This window comes from Oncorhynchus keta, chromosome 29 (genome assembly GCF_023373465.1).
Source record: "Oncorhynchus keta strain PuntledgeMale-10-30-2019 chromosome 29, Oket_V2, whole genome shotgun sequence".
In the NCBI taxonomy this organism is placed as follows: domain Eukaryota; kingdom Metazoa; phylum Chordata; class Actinopteri; order Salmoniformes; family Salmonidae; genus Oncorhynchus; species Oncorhynchus keta.
The window spans coordinates 52,471,546-52,485,402 of NC_068449.1; the positions used below are offsets into that span (position 1 = coordinate 52,471,546).

At 42.0% G+C, this 13,857-nt stretch overlaps 1 protein-coding gene across 2 annotated transcripts; it reads right to left on the bottom strand.

Moving 5' to 3' along the window:
* Positions 1 to 414: 414 nt before the first annotated feature.
* Positions 415 to 11,872, bottom strand: LOC118373776 (ATP-binding cassette sub-family E member 1). Of its 2 annotated transcripts, none has more exons than XM_035760005.2 (19): positions 11,707 to 11,872; positions 10,697 to 10,855; positions 10,393 to 10,478; positions 10,193 to 10,290; positions 9,953 to 10,070; positions 9,387 to 9,524; positions 9,182 to 9,251; positions 7,479 to 7,575; positions 7,302 to 7,391; positions 6,883 to 7,004; positions 5,945 to 6,018; positions 5,538 to 5,685; positions 5,395 to 5,454; positions 4,921 to 4,979; positions 4,452 to 4,562; positions 3,917 to 4,059; positions 3,590 to 3,712; positions 2,761 to 2,872; positions 415 to 910 (listed from the first exon to the last, which is right to left on the bottom strand). In XM_035760005.2, exons 2-19 carry the CDS (start codon positions 10,797 to 10,799, stop codon positions 863 to 865), a joined length of 1,800 nt encoding a protein of 599 aa, XP_035615898.1. In that variant the 5' UTR covers positions 10,800 to 10,855; positions 11,707 to 11,872; the 3' UTR covers positions 415 to 862. The 2 variants fall into 2 exon arrangements, with proteins under 2 accessions (XP_035615898.1, XP_035615899.1); XM_035760006.2 differs by having other exon boundaries at positions 10,697 to 10,850; positions 11,707 to 11,859.
* Between the last annotated feature and the right edge of the window lie 1,985 nt (positions 11,873 to 13,857).

A 13,857-nucleotide genomic window follows, 5' to 3' on the forward strand; every position in this document is an offset into this window, starting at 1 on the left:
TGCTACCAACCTTGTAAAGACAAAATAAATACTTGTTCACAAAAAAACATTCTAACAGTTATTTAACACTGTAAATAAAAGGAATTGTGGTCTTGGGTGGTTTTTTTCCTTTAAAGCTGTATGGCAACGTAAGAATTGCTGTGTAAATGCTATAAGTTTGATACTTGGTCTGGAGGACAAATTGAATTGTGGAATAACAATTGTCATTAACTATAACACATTGACAATAACTGTATAGAGACACTTTTTATTGTTGAACCGCAGAATATGAAGGTATATTTCCTTTAATTCCAGTAAATAGATTATGTATTACTTCAGATGTGCATTTTTTGATGGAGAACCAACGAACCGCAGTAGTCTGCTGCTCTCTTGTGGACAAAACCCACAATTTCACTTTCAAAAAACACCACCATACTCAGGAAATGGTGTTTATTCATAAGATACCATTTTAAAATGACACGAATTGGATGACTCTTTGATAAAACACTCCTTTGGCTCCCAACGGTAGGTGTGTGGGCGAGTTTGTTTTGCATAGCCCTGTGCACACGGGTGGTTGAAGATTTCACTTTAGGACCAATGGTCTAGTATGTAAACTCAGGGCAGCAGGCAATGCAAAACAAACTCACCCTGTGTGTGCACGCATACGTATGACTCTGGTGGTCCACCCAGGTTGGGTCTCTAAGCCATCAGCCCAAGGAGGGGCCAGTAGGGTAGGGCTACGTTCCAAATACCCACACTAACATCACTTAGAACGGAGCAATGTACCATGGAATGCTAGTGTGGGTACTGGAACAGCCATACAGGTGTCAGGGCCTGAGGAGGATGGATATGGAGGTCTCTGATGGCGGGAGGGTTTGGTCCTTTAGTCGTCCAGGAAGAAGTAGTTCCCACTCTTCTTCTGTTCACAATCCTAGATATACAACATATAGATTGGGTTACAGAGGAGCCACAATCCTAGATATACAACAGGTGAGAGCAAATTAAATAAAATGGAGTGATGCTGAATGAAATGACTGAAAGTCAATACGTTTACTAAAAGCACAAAAGGGATGTAAATAAAAATGTAGGTTTCAAACACTCAGTATTTTCCTGTACTCGAGGTCGACCGATTATGATTTTTCAACACCGATACCAATTATTGGAGGACAAAAAAAGCCAATTGTAACCAAGCGATTAATCGGATGGATTTTAAAATGTATTTGTAATGACAATTACAACAATACTGAATGAACACTTACTTTAACTTAATATAATACATCAATAAAAATCAATTTAGCCTCAAATAAATAATGAAACATGTTCAATTTGGTTTAAATAATGCAAAAACAAAGTGTTGGAGAAGAAAGTAAAAGTGCAATATGTGCCATGTAAGAAAGCTAACATTTAAGTTCCTTGCTCAGAACATGAGAACATATGAAAGCTGGTGGTTCCTTTTAACATGAGTCTTCAATATTCCCAGGTAAGAAGTGTTAGGTTGTAGTTATTATAGGACTCTCTCTCTCTATACCATTTGTATTTCATATACCTTTGGATGTTTTTATAGTCACTTTAGTATTGCCAGTGTAACAGTATAGCTTCCGTCCCCCTCCTACCTTGGCTCAAACCAGGAACACAACAGCCACCCTCGAAGCAGCGTTACCCATGCAGAGCAAGGGGAACAACTACTCCAAGTCTCAGAGCGAGTGACGTTTGAAACGCTATTAGCGCGCACCCCGCTAACCATTTCACATCACATCGTTACACCAGCTTAATCTCGGGAGTTGATAGGCTTGAAGTCATAAACAGTAGAGCTGCTGGCAAAACGCACAAAAGTGCTGTTTGAATGAATGCTTATGAGCCTGCAGGTGGCTACCATCGCTCAGTCAAACTGCTCTATCAAATCATAGACGTAATTATAATATCACACAGAAATACGAGCCGTAGGTAATTAATATGGTAGAATCCGGAAACTATCATCTCGAAAACAAGACGTTTATTCTTTCAGTGAAATACAGAGCCGTTCCGTATTTTATCTAACGGGTGGCATCCCTAAGTCTAAATATTCCTGTTACATTGCACAACCTTCAATGTTATGTTATAATTACATAAAATTCTGGCAAATTAATTCGCAACGAGCCAGGCGGTCCAAACGGTTGCATATACTGACTCTGGGCGCAATGAACACGAGAAGTGACACATTTCACCTGGTTAATATTGCCGGCTAACCTGGATTTCTTTTAGCTAAATATGCAGGTGTAAAAATATATACTTCTGTGTATTGATTTTAAGAAAGGCATTGGTGTTCATGGTTAGATACACGGAGCAACGACAGTCCTTTTTCACGAATGCGCACTGCATCGATTATATGCAACGCAGGACACACTAGATAAACTAGTAATATTGATTATGAATGATAAGTTTAATGCTAGCTTGCAACTTACTTTGGCTTCTTACTGCATTCACGTAACAGGCAGGCTCCTCGTGAGGCAGGTGGTTAGAGCGTTGGACTAGTTAACCGTAAGGTTGCAAGATTGAATCCCTGAGCTGACAAGGTAAAAATCTGTCGTTCTGCCACTGAACAAGGCAGTTAACCCACCGTTCCTAGGCCGTCATTGAAAATAAGAATTTGTTCTTAACTGACTTGCCTAGTTAAATAAAGATTAAATAAAGGTGTTTATTTATTTTTTTAATCGGCGTCCAAAATGACCGATTGTTATGTACTTGAAATCAGCCCTAATTAAATCGACCATTCCGATTAATCGGTCGACCTCTACCCTGTACCTTTATGGAATTCATCTTGTTGATCCTTGGTCGGAAGTTGTTGGGGTCTCTCCTGAACGTTATCTCCAGCTGTGATAGGAACTTGTTCATCCCTGCGAGTAAGGTCTGTGGCCTGAGAGGTCAAAAGATGACGGGCCCGTGTTACACATTTGCTTAAGAGCTAAACATCTGTCTTGTCATGAAAATACCTCTTTGTCAGACTGGAGCATCAATTTCAGTCTGGATTTGACAGTTTGCTTACAAATGAACCAATAAGCAGTTTGAAAGAGCTAAGAGTTCCATCAAGTTAGAGGAAGAAAACAATAGCCACCACAGATAACAGATATTAATAGGCACCACAGATAAGAACATCAGATATTAAAAGCCACCACAGATAAGAACATCAGATATTAATAGCCACCACAGATAAGAACATCAGATTAAAAGCCACCACAGATAAGAACATCAGATATTAATAGCCACCACAGATAAGAACATCAGATTAAAAGCCACCACAGATAAGAACATCAGATATTAATAGCCACCACAGATAAGAACATCAGATATTAATAGCCACCACAGATAAGAACATCAGATATTAAAAGCCACCACAGATAAGAACATCAGATATTAATAGCCACCACAGATAAGAACATCAGATATTAATAGCCACCACAGATAAGAACATCAGATATTAAAAGCCACCACAGATAAGAACATCAGATATTAATAGCCACCACAGATAAGAACAGCAGATATGAATAGCCACCACAGATAACAGCAGACGTCATGCTGCTGGGTAAATCAGTGGATGAGACTCATGCCAAATGGATGAGGATGGTTAACGTACGTGTTGGCAGCGGTGCTTCGCGAGGGAATACCGTCAAACACAATGACGCGGTCAGCCAGGTAGGTGGCCATGATGAAGTCGTGCTCCACCACAAACGCAGTCTTCTTGGCGTGGAGGATGAATCTACAAACAATGAATGTATCAAAATCAATGGCGTCCATTAAGGTTTGAGAGGTTGTAGGGTTTCTGTATTTCCTGTCAAACAACATATTCAGGGTTTGTGAATGGTACTGCTGTGAGCAATGTACAGCACAAGGTGGATCGCTTGCTGGAGGTAGAAATTCACCCCACCCTAACCACAGATCTAGGATCAGTGTGTGTGTTTACCTTTTGATGACCTTGGCACACACGAGACGCTGCTCAGAGTCCAGGTAGGCGGAGGGCTCGTCTATCAGGTAGACATCAGCTGGTTTCCCCAGACACAGGGCCATGGCCACCCTCTGCAACTCTCCTCCAGACAGGTTCTGGACCTACAGAGACAAGCAGAGGGGTGTTCATTAGACACCAAACAGAGGAAAATAGACTGAAACAGGGAGTACCTAGACATGTCCAATAAGAAATGCTTGCTTTCATTCTCTGGTCCAGTGTGTATGGTATGTATGGGGCGGCAGGCAAGCTTAGTGGTTAAAGCGCTGGACTAGTAAAGTAAAGGTTGCAAGTTCAAATCCCCAAGCTGACAAAGTACAAATCTGTCGTTCTGCCCCTGTAGAAGGCAGTTGTTCCTAGGCCGTCATTGAAGTAGGAAAGTGATTTGCATTAGACCTGCTTTATTCTGTTCTTAATGGACAAGTTAAGGAAGTAGTTGTGCATCGTTGCAAAACATTCAATGAGAACTGAACACAACCCAGAAAGCACAACTTACGTCCTGGTCGATGATGCTCTCAATCTGCATAGGCTTCATGACGTCAGTCACAAACTGGGGGTGAGTGTAGGCGTCTCGGATCTTCTCATGGAGCAGAGCCCGCACACTACCCTACAGACAGAGGACACGAGGAAGTTAGTCAGGGGCTGAGGGGCACACTACCCTACAGACAGAGGACACAAGGAAGTTAGTCAGGGGCTGAGGGGCACACTACCCTACAGACAGAGGACATGAGGAAGTTAGTCAGGAGCTGAGGGGCACACTACCCTACAGACAGAGGACATGAGGAAGTTAGTCAGGGGCTGAGGGGCACACTACCCTACAGACAGAGGACATGAGGAAGTTAGTCAGGGGCTGAGGGGCACACTACCCTACAGACAGAGGACATGAGGAAGTCCTCATGAGATGAGGGGCAGGTGTCTGTGTTAGAGGTATGTAGTTGTCAAGGCAGTGACTGGTTGGTACCTACTTTGAATTTGGGGCTGATCTTTTGGGGTTTGTAGCTGACATTCAGGATAGGCACTTCCCCTTTGGAAGTAATAGAAAATGTTTAGGAAAAATGGACAGAGAGTGTACAAAACAATAAGAACACCTACCTAATATTGTGTTGCACCACCCCCTTTAGCCATCAAAACAGTCCCACTTCAATATTTTGTCCTGCCCATTCACCCTCTGAAAGGCACACACACACACACACAATCCATGTCTCAATTATCTTAAGGCTTAAAAATCCTTATTTAACCGGTCTCCTCCCCTTCATCTACACTGATTGAAGTGAATTTAACAAGTGACATCAATAAGGGATCATAGCTTTCACCTGGATTCTTTGTCATGGAAAGAGCAGGTGTTCCTAATGTTTTGTACACTCAGTGTATATTAGAGTACATGGTTCCAGCAATTAGACGATGTGAGGAGGAACTAAAATTTCTCAAATGTTATTTACCCCCTTCATCTGGTTTCAGACGGCCAGCCAGCATTCTGATGAACGTGGTTTTGCCCGTCCCTGAAAGAGAGGATTTAGAAATAACACATTATATGGAACTTGGTTGATAAAGACACACACACACTCCTCCCCCGCCTACTCACCGTTCTCTCCCAGCATGACCATGATCTCAGAGTCAGTGAACTCTCCTTCCAGGATCTCCAGGGCAAAGTCTCCCATGTTCTTCTTCATGTGGGGGTACTGGTAGTGGCACATCCTCTTGATTTCCTCCTCGTTGGCCGTCTCCGCCACCTAGTGTTGTATTAATACATTATTATGAACTGGACGGTTCGAGCCCTGAATGCTGATTGGCTGAAAGACCACATACCACAGGTAAGACAAAAAATTATGTACTTTCTACGACTCTAACTACATTGGTAACCAGTTTACAATAGCAACAAGGCACCTCTGGGGTTCGTGGCACTGCGTTGCGTCGTGCATAAGAACAGCCCTTTGCCGTGGTATATTGGCCATGTGCCACATATCCTCAGGCTTAATTTTATCACATTACCTTGAACACCAGCGATATCTCCCTGAAGCGCAGATTCTCCGTGGGCACATAGCCGTCCAGGAATATGTTGATGCCTGGAGAAAGGAGCGGAGGAGGCCTGGGGTTAGAGGTGAAGTAGTCAAGTGAACAGGACAGGTGTGCACTGGGAAGATATCCATTGGTTGTGGTGATATGCTCCACTGACAGATTGTGACAAGCTGTGTTACCATTTCGAGGGTAAGTGACAGAGGGGTGGTCTATGGGGTGCTACACTAGGCTACGGCCTTAAGGCTTTGAAATGTCTATACCAGTTAGCTCTACAGCAGACCCATTAGAGTTAGTCCCTAGTGGGGTCAGAGTGGGGGTTTACTGTAGCAGAGATCAAGTTGAGACAGATCTTCATTTGTTTTCACAGACTGTAGCCTGCCATGTACTGAGGATATACTTTATCCATTGATATCAATGCAAATAATAATAATAAAGTACACATACCAATAGCCAGGGCGTCATTGTGAATGAAGTAAGAGGGTGGCAGAGGTAGTTTTGCCTTCCCTGACTCCAAAGGCCATAGTGACCGCTCCATAAGCACTGGACACTCCGTACAGACAGCTTGGTGTTTATGGTGTAATATGAAGTATTTAGGGTCCTACCTTCTCTAACTCCAAAGGGCATAGTGACCACTCCATAGGCGCTGGACACTCAGTACAGACAGCGTGGTGTTTATGGTGTAATATGAAGTATTTAGGGTCCTACCTTCTCTAACTCCAAAGGGCATAGTGACCACTCCATAGGCGCTGGACACTCAGTACAGACAGCGTGGTGTTTATGGTGTAATATGAAGTATTTAGGGTCCTACCTTCTCTAACTCCAAAGGGCATAGTGACCACTCCATAGGCGCTGGGCACTCAGTACAGACAGCGTGGTGTTTATGGTGTAATATGAAGTATTTAGGGTCCTACCTTCTCTAACTCCAAAGGGCATAGTGACCACTCCATAGGCGCTGGGCACTCCGTACAGACAGCAGATGAAGTCAGACAGGTAGTCCAGCACACTCAGGTCGTGTTCCACCACTATGATGTATCTGGGAGAGTGGACAAAATAAGAGTCAAGAGTCTACAAGACAAGAAAAGGCTGATGGAAGAACAGTGGATAATATTCAATTAGGCATAAAACCAAAAGTAAACCAAGTGAAATAGGGAGGAACAACCAGGTTGGTGTTTACTAGGAATAAAGCAGAAAACTGCCAGGGAAGTACTACCTGAATTTGTCCAATGAGAAACTATGTTTTTTCTTTTTCCGTTGCAAAACACTTTGCTACTGTATGCCCTTTTGAACAGGACTCAGCTCTCTAGTGAGAGCATCATGTAATGTAACAGACCTGTCTGGGGAGATGAGGGAGCGGATGGTGACGGCAGCTCTTAGACGTTGCTTAACATCCAGGTAACTGGACGGCTCGTCAAACATGAAGCTGGAAGGAACCACATAAAGAGAGCCGCGTTAAGAACCACAACATAGTCTTGGACGGCTTCCGCTGAAGCTGGTGCTGTTGACTTACATGTCTGCTCTCTGGATGCAGACCACAGCGATGGCAAAGCGCTGCAGCTCTCCTCCTGATAGGTCCTCCACATTCCTCTCCCTGAGATGAGTCAGATCTGGGACAGGAGAGAGATTAAATAATCTGCTGGCCTAATTGTATATTTTACTGACAACTTGACTGTAGAAGTGGGTCAAAAGTAGAGGTTGACCGATTAATCGGAATGGCCGATTAATTAGGGCCGATTTAAAGTTTTCATAACAATCGGTAATCTGCATTTTTGGACACAGATTATGGCCGATTACATTGCACTCAACGAGGAGACTGCGTGGCAGGCCGACTACCTGTTATGTGAGTGCAGCAAGGAGCCTCGGTAAGATGCTAGCTAGCATTAAACTTAGCTTGTTAAAAAAACAATCAATCTTAACATAATCACTGGTTAACTACACAAGGTTGATGATATTACTGGTTTATCTAGCATGTCCTGCGTTGCATATAATCGATGCGGTGCCTGTTGATTCAATGATAAATTACAGCCTACTTCGCCAAATGGGTGATTTAACAAGCGCATTCGCGGAAAAAAGCACTGCGTTGCACCAATGTGTACCTAACCATAAACACCAATGCCTTTCTTAAAATCAATACACAAGTATATATTTTTTTTAAACCTGCATATTTAGTTAACATTGCCTGCTAACATGAATTTATTTTAACTAGGGAAATTGTGTCACTTCTCTTGCATTCTGTGCAAGCAGAGTCAGGGTATACGCAGCAGTTTGGGCCGCCTAGCTCGTTGCGAACTGTGTGAAGACCATTTCTTCCTAACAAAGACCGTAATTAATTTGCCAGAATTGTACATAATTATGACATAACTTTAAGGTTGTGTAACGTAACAGCAATATTTAGACTTAGGGATGCCACCCGTTAGATAAAATACATAACGGTTCCGTATTTCACTAAAAGAATAAACGTTTTGTTTTTGAAATGATAGGTTATAAATATGGTCAAATCCGGAAACTAAGGTTCGTATTTCTGTGTGTTATTATATTATAATTAAGTCTATGATTTGATAGAGCAGTCTGACTGAGCGGTGGTAGGCAGCAGCAGGCTTGTAAGCATTCATTCAAACAGCACTTTCCTGCATTTGCCAGCAATTCTTCAAGCATTGTGCTGTTTATGACTTCAAGCCTATCAACTCCCAAGATTAGGCTTGCAACACTAAAGTACCTATTAGAACATCCAATAGTCAAAGGTATATACAAATGGAAATACAAATGGTATAGAGAAATAGTCCTATAATAACTACAACCTCTTACCTGGGAATATTGAAGACTCATGTTACAAGGAATTTGAATGTTAACTTTCTTTACATGGCACATATTGCACTTTTACTTTCTTCTCCAACACCTGCATTATTTAAACCAAATTGAACAGGTTTCATTATTTATTTGAGACTAAATTTATTTTATTGATCTATTATATTAAGTTAAAATAGTGTTTATTCAGCATTGTTGTAATTGTCATTATTACAAATATATATAAATATATATATCTAAAAAAATAATTAGGATTGGCTTTTTTTGGTCCTCCAATAATTGGTATTGGCATTAAAAATTCATAATCGGTCGACCTCTAGTCAAAAGGAACATTTTTAAAAACATAAATGGAAAGAGTTAGGATTACACACAAATTATAGACAAGGTGAGAAACCAATCTAAACGTACCGAGCTGCTCACAGACGATGGTCTCAGTCTTAGAGTCGTCTTTCCTGCTCAGAATGGAGCCCACAGTCCCCTAGTGGCAGAACACAGCACTACTGTTAGCCCGTCAGACAACAATTCTGTACAGATCTGTGTATCTGGAACGCACCAATTCTATCCCCGCATTAATTTCTACAGGCCTGAACCCACACCCACAGGCTTGACTGACCTTGACAGTCTTGGGGATCTGGTCGACGTACTGGGGCTTGACGATGGCTTTCAGGTCATCCTCCAGGATCTTGGTAAAGTAGTTCTGGAGCTCAGAGCCACGGAAGTAGGTCAGGATCTCCTGCCAGTCTGGTGGAGCCTGGTGGGGGAACGGGAGAGAATTGAGCTTTTGAAACTAGGGATAGAGTGATGGTAACAGGGTAGCCTAGTGGTTAGAGCATTGGACTAGTAACCGAAAGGTTGCAAGTTCAAATCCCCGAGCTGACAAGGTACAAAATCTGTCGTTCTGCCCCTGAACAGGCAGTTAACCCACTGTTCCTAGGCCGTCATTGAAAATAAGAATTTGTTCTTAACTGACTTGCCTAGTAAAATAAAGGTTAAAAAAAAACAAAAAAACACAGCACAGTGTTTAAGTAACTAGTTGCATTTCTGTAATTTAGCTGACATTGTAAGGTCATTCAGCGGACACTAAAGACATTCTGCGGACATTATAATTATGTAGAGGGACTTAAGTGACCCTACATTCTCTACAAGGCTGTGTCATAAAACAAATATTTACAAACTTACATCGTACTTCCCCAAGTTAGGCTTCTGTTTTCCAGCCAGAATTTTCAGTGCCGTGGATTTCCCGATTCCGTTGGTGCCCACAAGTCCCAGAACCTCTCCAGGTCTGGGAATGGGTAATCTGGAATGGAATATTGCACAAGTACAGTCCATGGATTCAAGAGAGAAACAAACATTCATTGAGAATAGGCCTACAGGTCTATGAGACAAACACAGCTCTCTTTACCTTTAAAAGTAACCCACCTATGCAACTTGAAGGAGTTGGCACAGTATCTGTGAGTTGTCTCTTTCTCGAGGTTGCTTGGCAAGTTGACAATAGACAAGGCCCCAAATGGACATTTCTGGAATAAAAAAAAGAAGTCAGTGCTAAGTGCCGTGTAATCAGGACTGAAGGACAAAACTTTTCTACAAACAGAGGGTCAGTCATTTTGTTACGATTTTACCTTGATACAGATGCCACAACCTATACAGAGCGATTCAGAAATCCACACAATTTTGCTCTGAGCTGTGACTTCTATGCACAATTTGCCTGCAAGACAAAAAAATTAAAGATGAATGACAATTGAGCCTTGAAAAATTTCAACATGGACCATTTCAACTGTACATAACTTGAGGCATTATCATTTAGGCTACGGCGTCAAGACCTGGAGGAATTAGTTAGTGTATGTGTCAGAGAATTTTATAATAGGCCTAGATTATTAAGTACGAGGTTCAGCACAGTAGGAAAGGATGCAACACAAGTCGTACCCATCCGAACCACAGGGCAGCTCTTCTTGCACTCTTGCCGGCATTTCTTTGGCTTGCATTTGTCATGGTTCACAATGGCGATTCTAGTGTTTTTCTCCGACATTCTGTCTGCCTCTTGTCAATTCTTAGCGGAGCAGAATCTCTCCCCAGAGTACTGTGCTACAGAGATATGAGAGTTTAGATCAGACAAGGGTTAGGCCTGTAGCGTCTACAGAGACAGTGAGTCAGATTGATAACAGTTTGGATGAATGAATACAAATGGCCTGTAAATTACTATTTATTATGAATTTCCATTCGCTGCTGCCAAGGCAATAGCTACTCTTCCTGGGGTCCAGCCAAATTAAAGCAGTTGTACAATTTTAAAAACATTACAATACATTCACAACAGATTTCACAACACATTAAGTGTGTGCCCCAAATCTGGGGGAGGCAAGGGAGAAGAATGTATCTAGCTATTTCCATCTCGTATCCATCTCCCACTTCGAGACAAGAAAGCAAGATGGATAACGTTATAACTTAGTAGGTACAACTAGATAACGAGTAACACTGAAATATTAAATGATAGCGATCAGCAAAGAGACGGAGACTAGCTGAGCAGTGTTGATGCCACTGACAGTTTAGCTAGCTAGCTACATTAGCAAGTTTGCCAACTAACACGTAGGGTAACATAGCTAGCTAGGGTAAACTAACGGTCACTTCATCCAAATCAGCTAGAAGGCGACACTGTTGGCTATACAAACTAGTTAGCCAGCTTACTAGTATCAGTGACCTATAATTAAACACGTGGTCATTTAACTGGCAGTTATAAACTATCAAATTAACGAACAGCTGTCATGTGAAATTAACAGAGGCGGCTATGATACACTAGCTAGCAAGCTAACGTTAATTCGCTAACGAACAGTGCTGACGTTGGTGCTAGCTCTGTTAGCTCGCCAGCTGGACAAGCAACCCATTAAAATGTTATTTGACAAGTTTGTCATTAATATAATTTATATATCAATCCAACTCACCCAGAAACACTCTTCGTGTGTTTCTGTCCTCCAGGTATGATACTTTTGGTTTTAAAGTGTCGTTTTACTACGCCGTTTCAAACAACGTGTTCTCAACTGGGACAGAACGCCGGGAGAAAAATGGCGCTCCCATGCGTAAAGTCTAGCGACGTTCAGCCATGCGTCGCTGTGACGTAGGTATCTACGACAATAAAAAGTGGGAGTAGGTTATTTGAGGTGATGGCAAAGCAGAACATCTGTTAGACATTCATACAAATAAATTGAAGTGTATTATCAGAAATGTTTAATTGAATTTGTGAGGCCTTCAATGTAAACTCAAGCTGATGTATAATTTGACCTCTGTAAGATACAATGGCATAATTTCCTGCATGGCCTTAATAAATACAAGTGTATCAATGGGTTCACCATGCCATCAATGAATAAAAGGGAAATATGTTACTTATTGAAAACAAGTTATTTTAATTACATAGGCCCATTGATGCTAAGATGTTTAGAAATATGAACCATAATGTATTTATCATATAGGAACATTTATTTTGAAGGCATCTCTGGCTGCAGTGCAACTGGTGTCTTCAATGTCGTGGCACATACTTGTATCAAAATGCAGAATGAGACAAAGTGAGTATCCTTAAACCACCATAGGCCTACTCAAATCAGACCAAATTTAATTTAATTGGTCACATACACATATTTAGCAGATGTTATTGCGAGTGTAGCGAAACATTTGTGCTCTTAGCTCCAACAGTGCAGAATATCTAAAAATACACAACAATACACACAAATCTAAAACTAAATATAAATATAGAAATATTAGGATGAGCAATGTCATAGTCCGGAGTATATGACCAAAAGTATGAGGACACCTGCTAATCAAACATCTCATTCCAAAATCATGGATTGAGATGGTCCCCTCTTTGCTGCTATAACAGATTTCACTCTTCTGGGAAGGAAAGCGGATACCAAGTCAGTTGTACAACTGAATGCCTTCAACTGAAACGTATACTTATTTTCCACCATAATTTGCAAATAAATTCATAAAAAATCCTACAATGTGATTTTCTGGATTTTTTCCCTCATTTTGTCTGTCATAGTTGAAGTGTACCTATGATGAAAATTACATTCCTCTATCATCTTTTTAAGTGGGAGAACTTGGTGGCTGACTAAATACTTTTTTGCCCCACTGTACATATGAAATGGGTAAAACAGTATGTAAACATTATTCAAGTGACCAGTGTGACCATGTCTATGTACATAGGGCAGCAGCCTTTAAGGTGCAGGATTGAGTTACCAGGTGGTAGCCGGCTAGTGACAGCGACTAAGTTCAGGGAAGGGTACTTGGGGAGGCTGGCTAGTGATGGATATTTAACAGTCTAATGGCCTTGAGACAAAATATGTTTTTCAGTCTCTTCGTCCCAGTTTTGATGCACCTGTACTAACCTCGCCTTCTGGATGATGGCGGGGTTAACAGTCAGTGGCTCGGGTGGCTGAGGTCATCAATGATCTTCTTGGCCTTCCTGTGACACCAGGTCCTGGAGGGCAGGCAGTGTGCCTCCGGTGAAGCATTGGGAAGACCTCACCAGCCTTATTCAACTAATAAAAGACTGGACGACCTGACCAGAGATGTCCAAGACCTGAAGAACAGCTTGCAGTTCTCCCAGGGTCAGCTCGATGAGTTGAAACAGGAGAACGGCAAGATGACAGCAATCTGTAAGTCATTGAGAGAGGACATCAGTTCTGTATGTGAACCCATGAATCCATGAAAACATTGACGGATAAATGTTGCGGGACAATCAATACGGAATAACATGGTTGTGGACGCAATTGCAAAATCTCCACATGAGCCCTAGACGGAGTCTGAGGACAAAGTGAGGGAAATGATCTCTGAGAAATTGAAGATGGACCACAGGAAGATTGAAGTGGAGTGCGCCCACAGGACTGGAAAACCCACTACCAGCGTAAGTGACAGGCCCAGGCCGATAGTGGTCAAGTTCCTGAGGTTCAAGGACAAGGTACCTGTTCTGGAAAGAGCCAAGAATTTGAGAGGAACATATATCTTTGTCAACGAGGACTAACCTGAAGCTGTGCGCCAGAAGAGGAAATAACTTTTCCCAGTCATGAAAGCTACCAGAGCGCGTGGGGACATTGCTTACA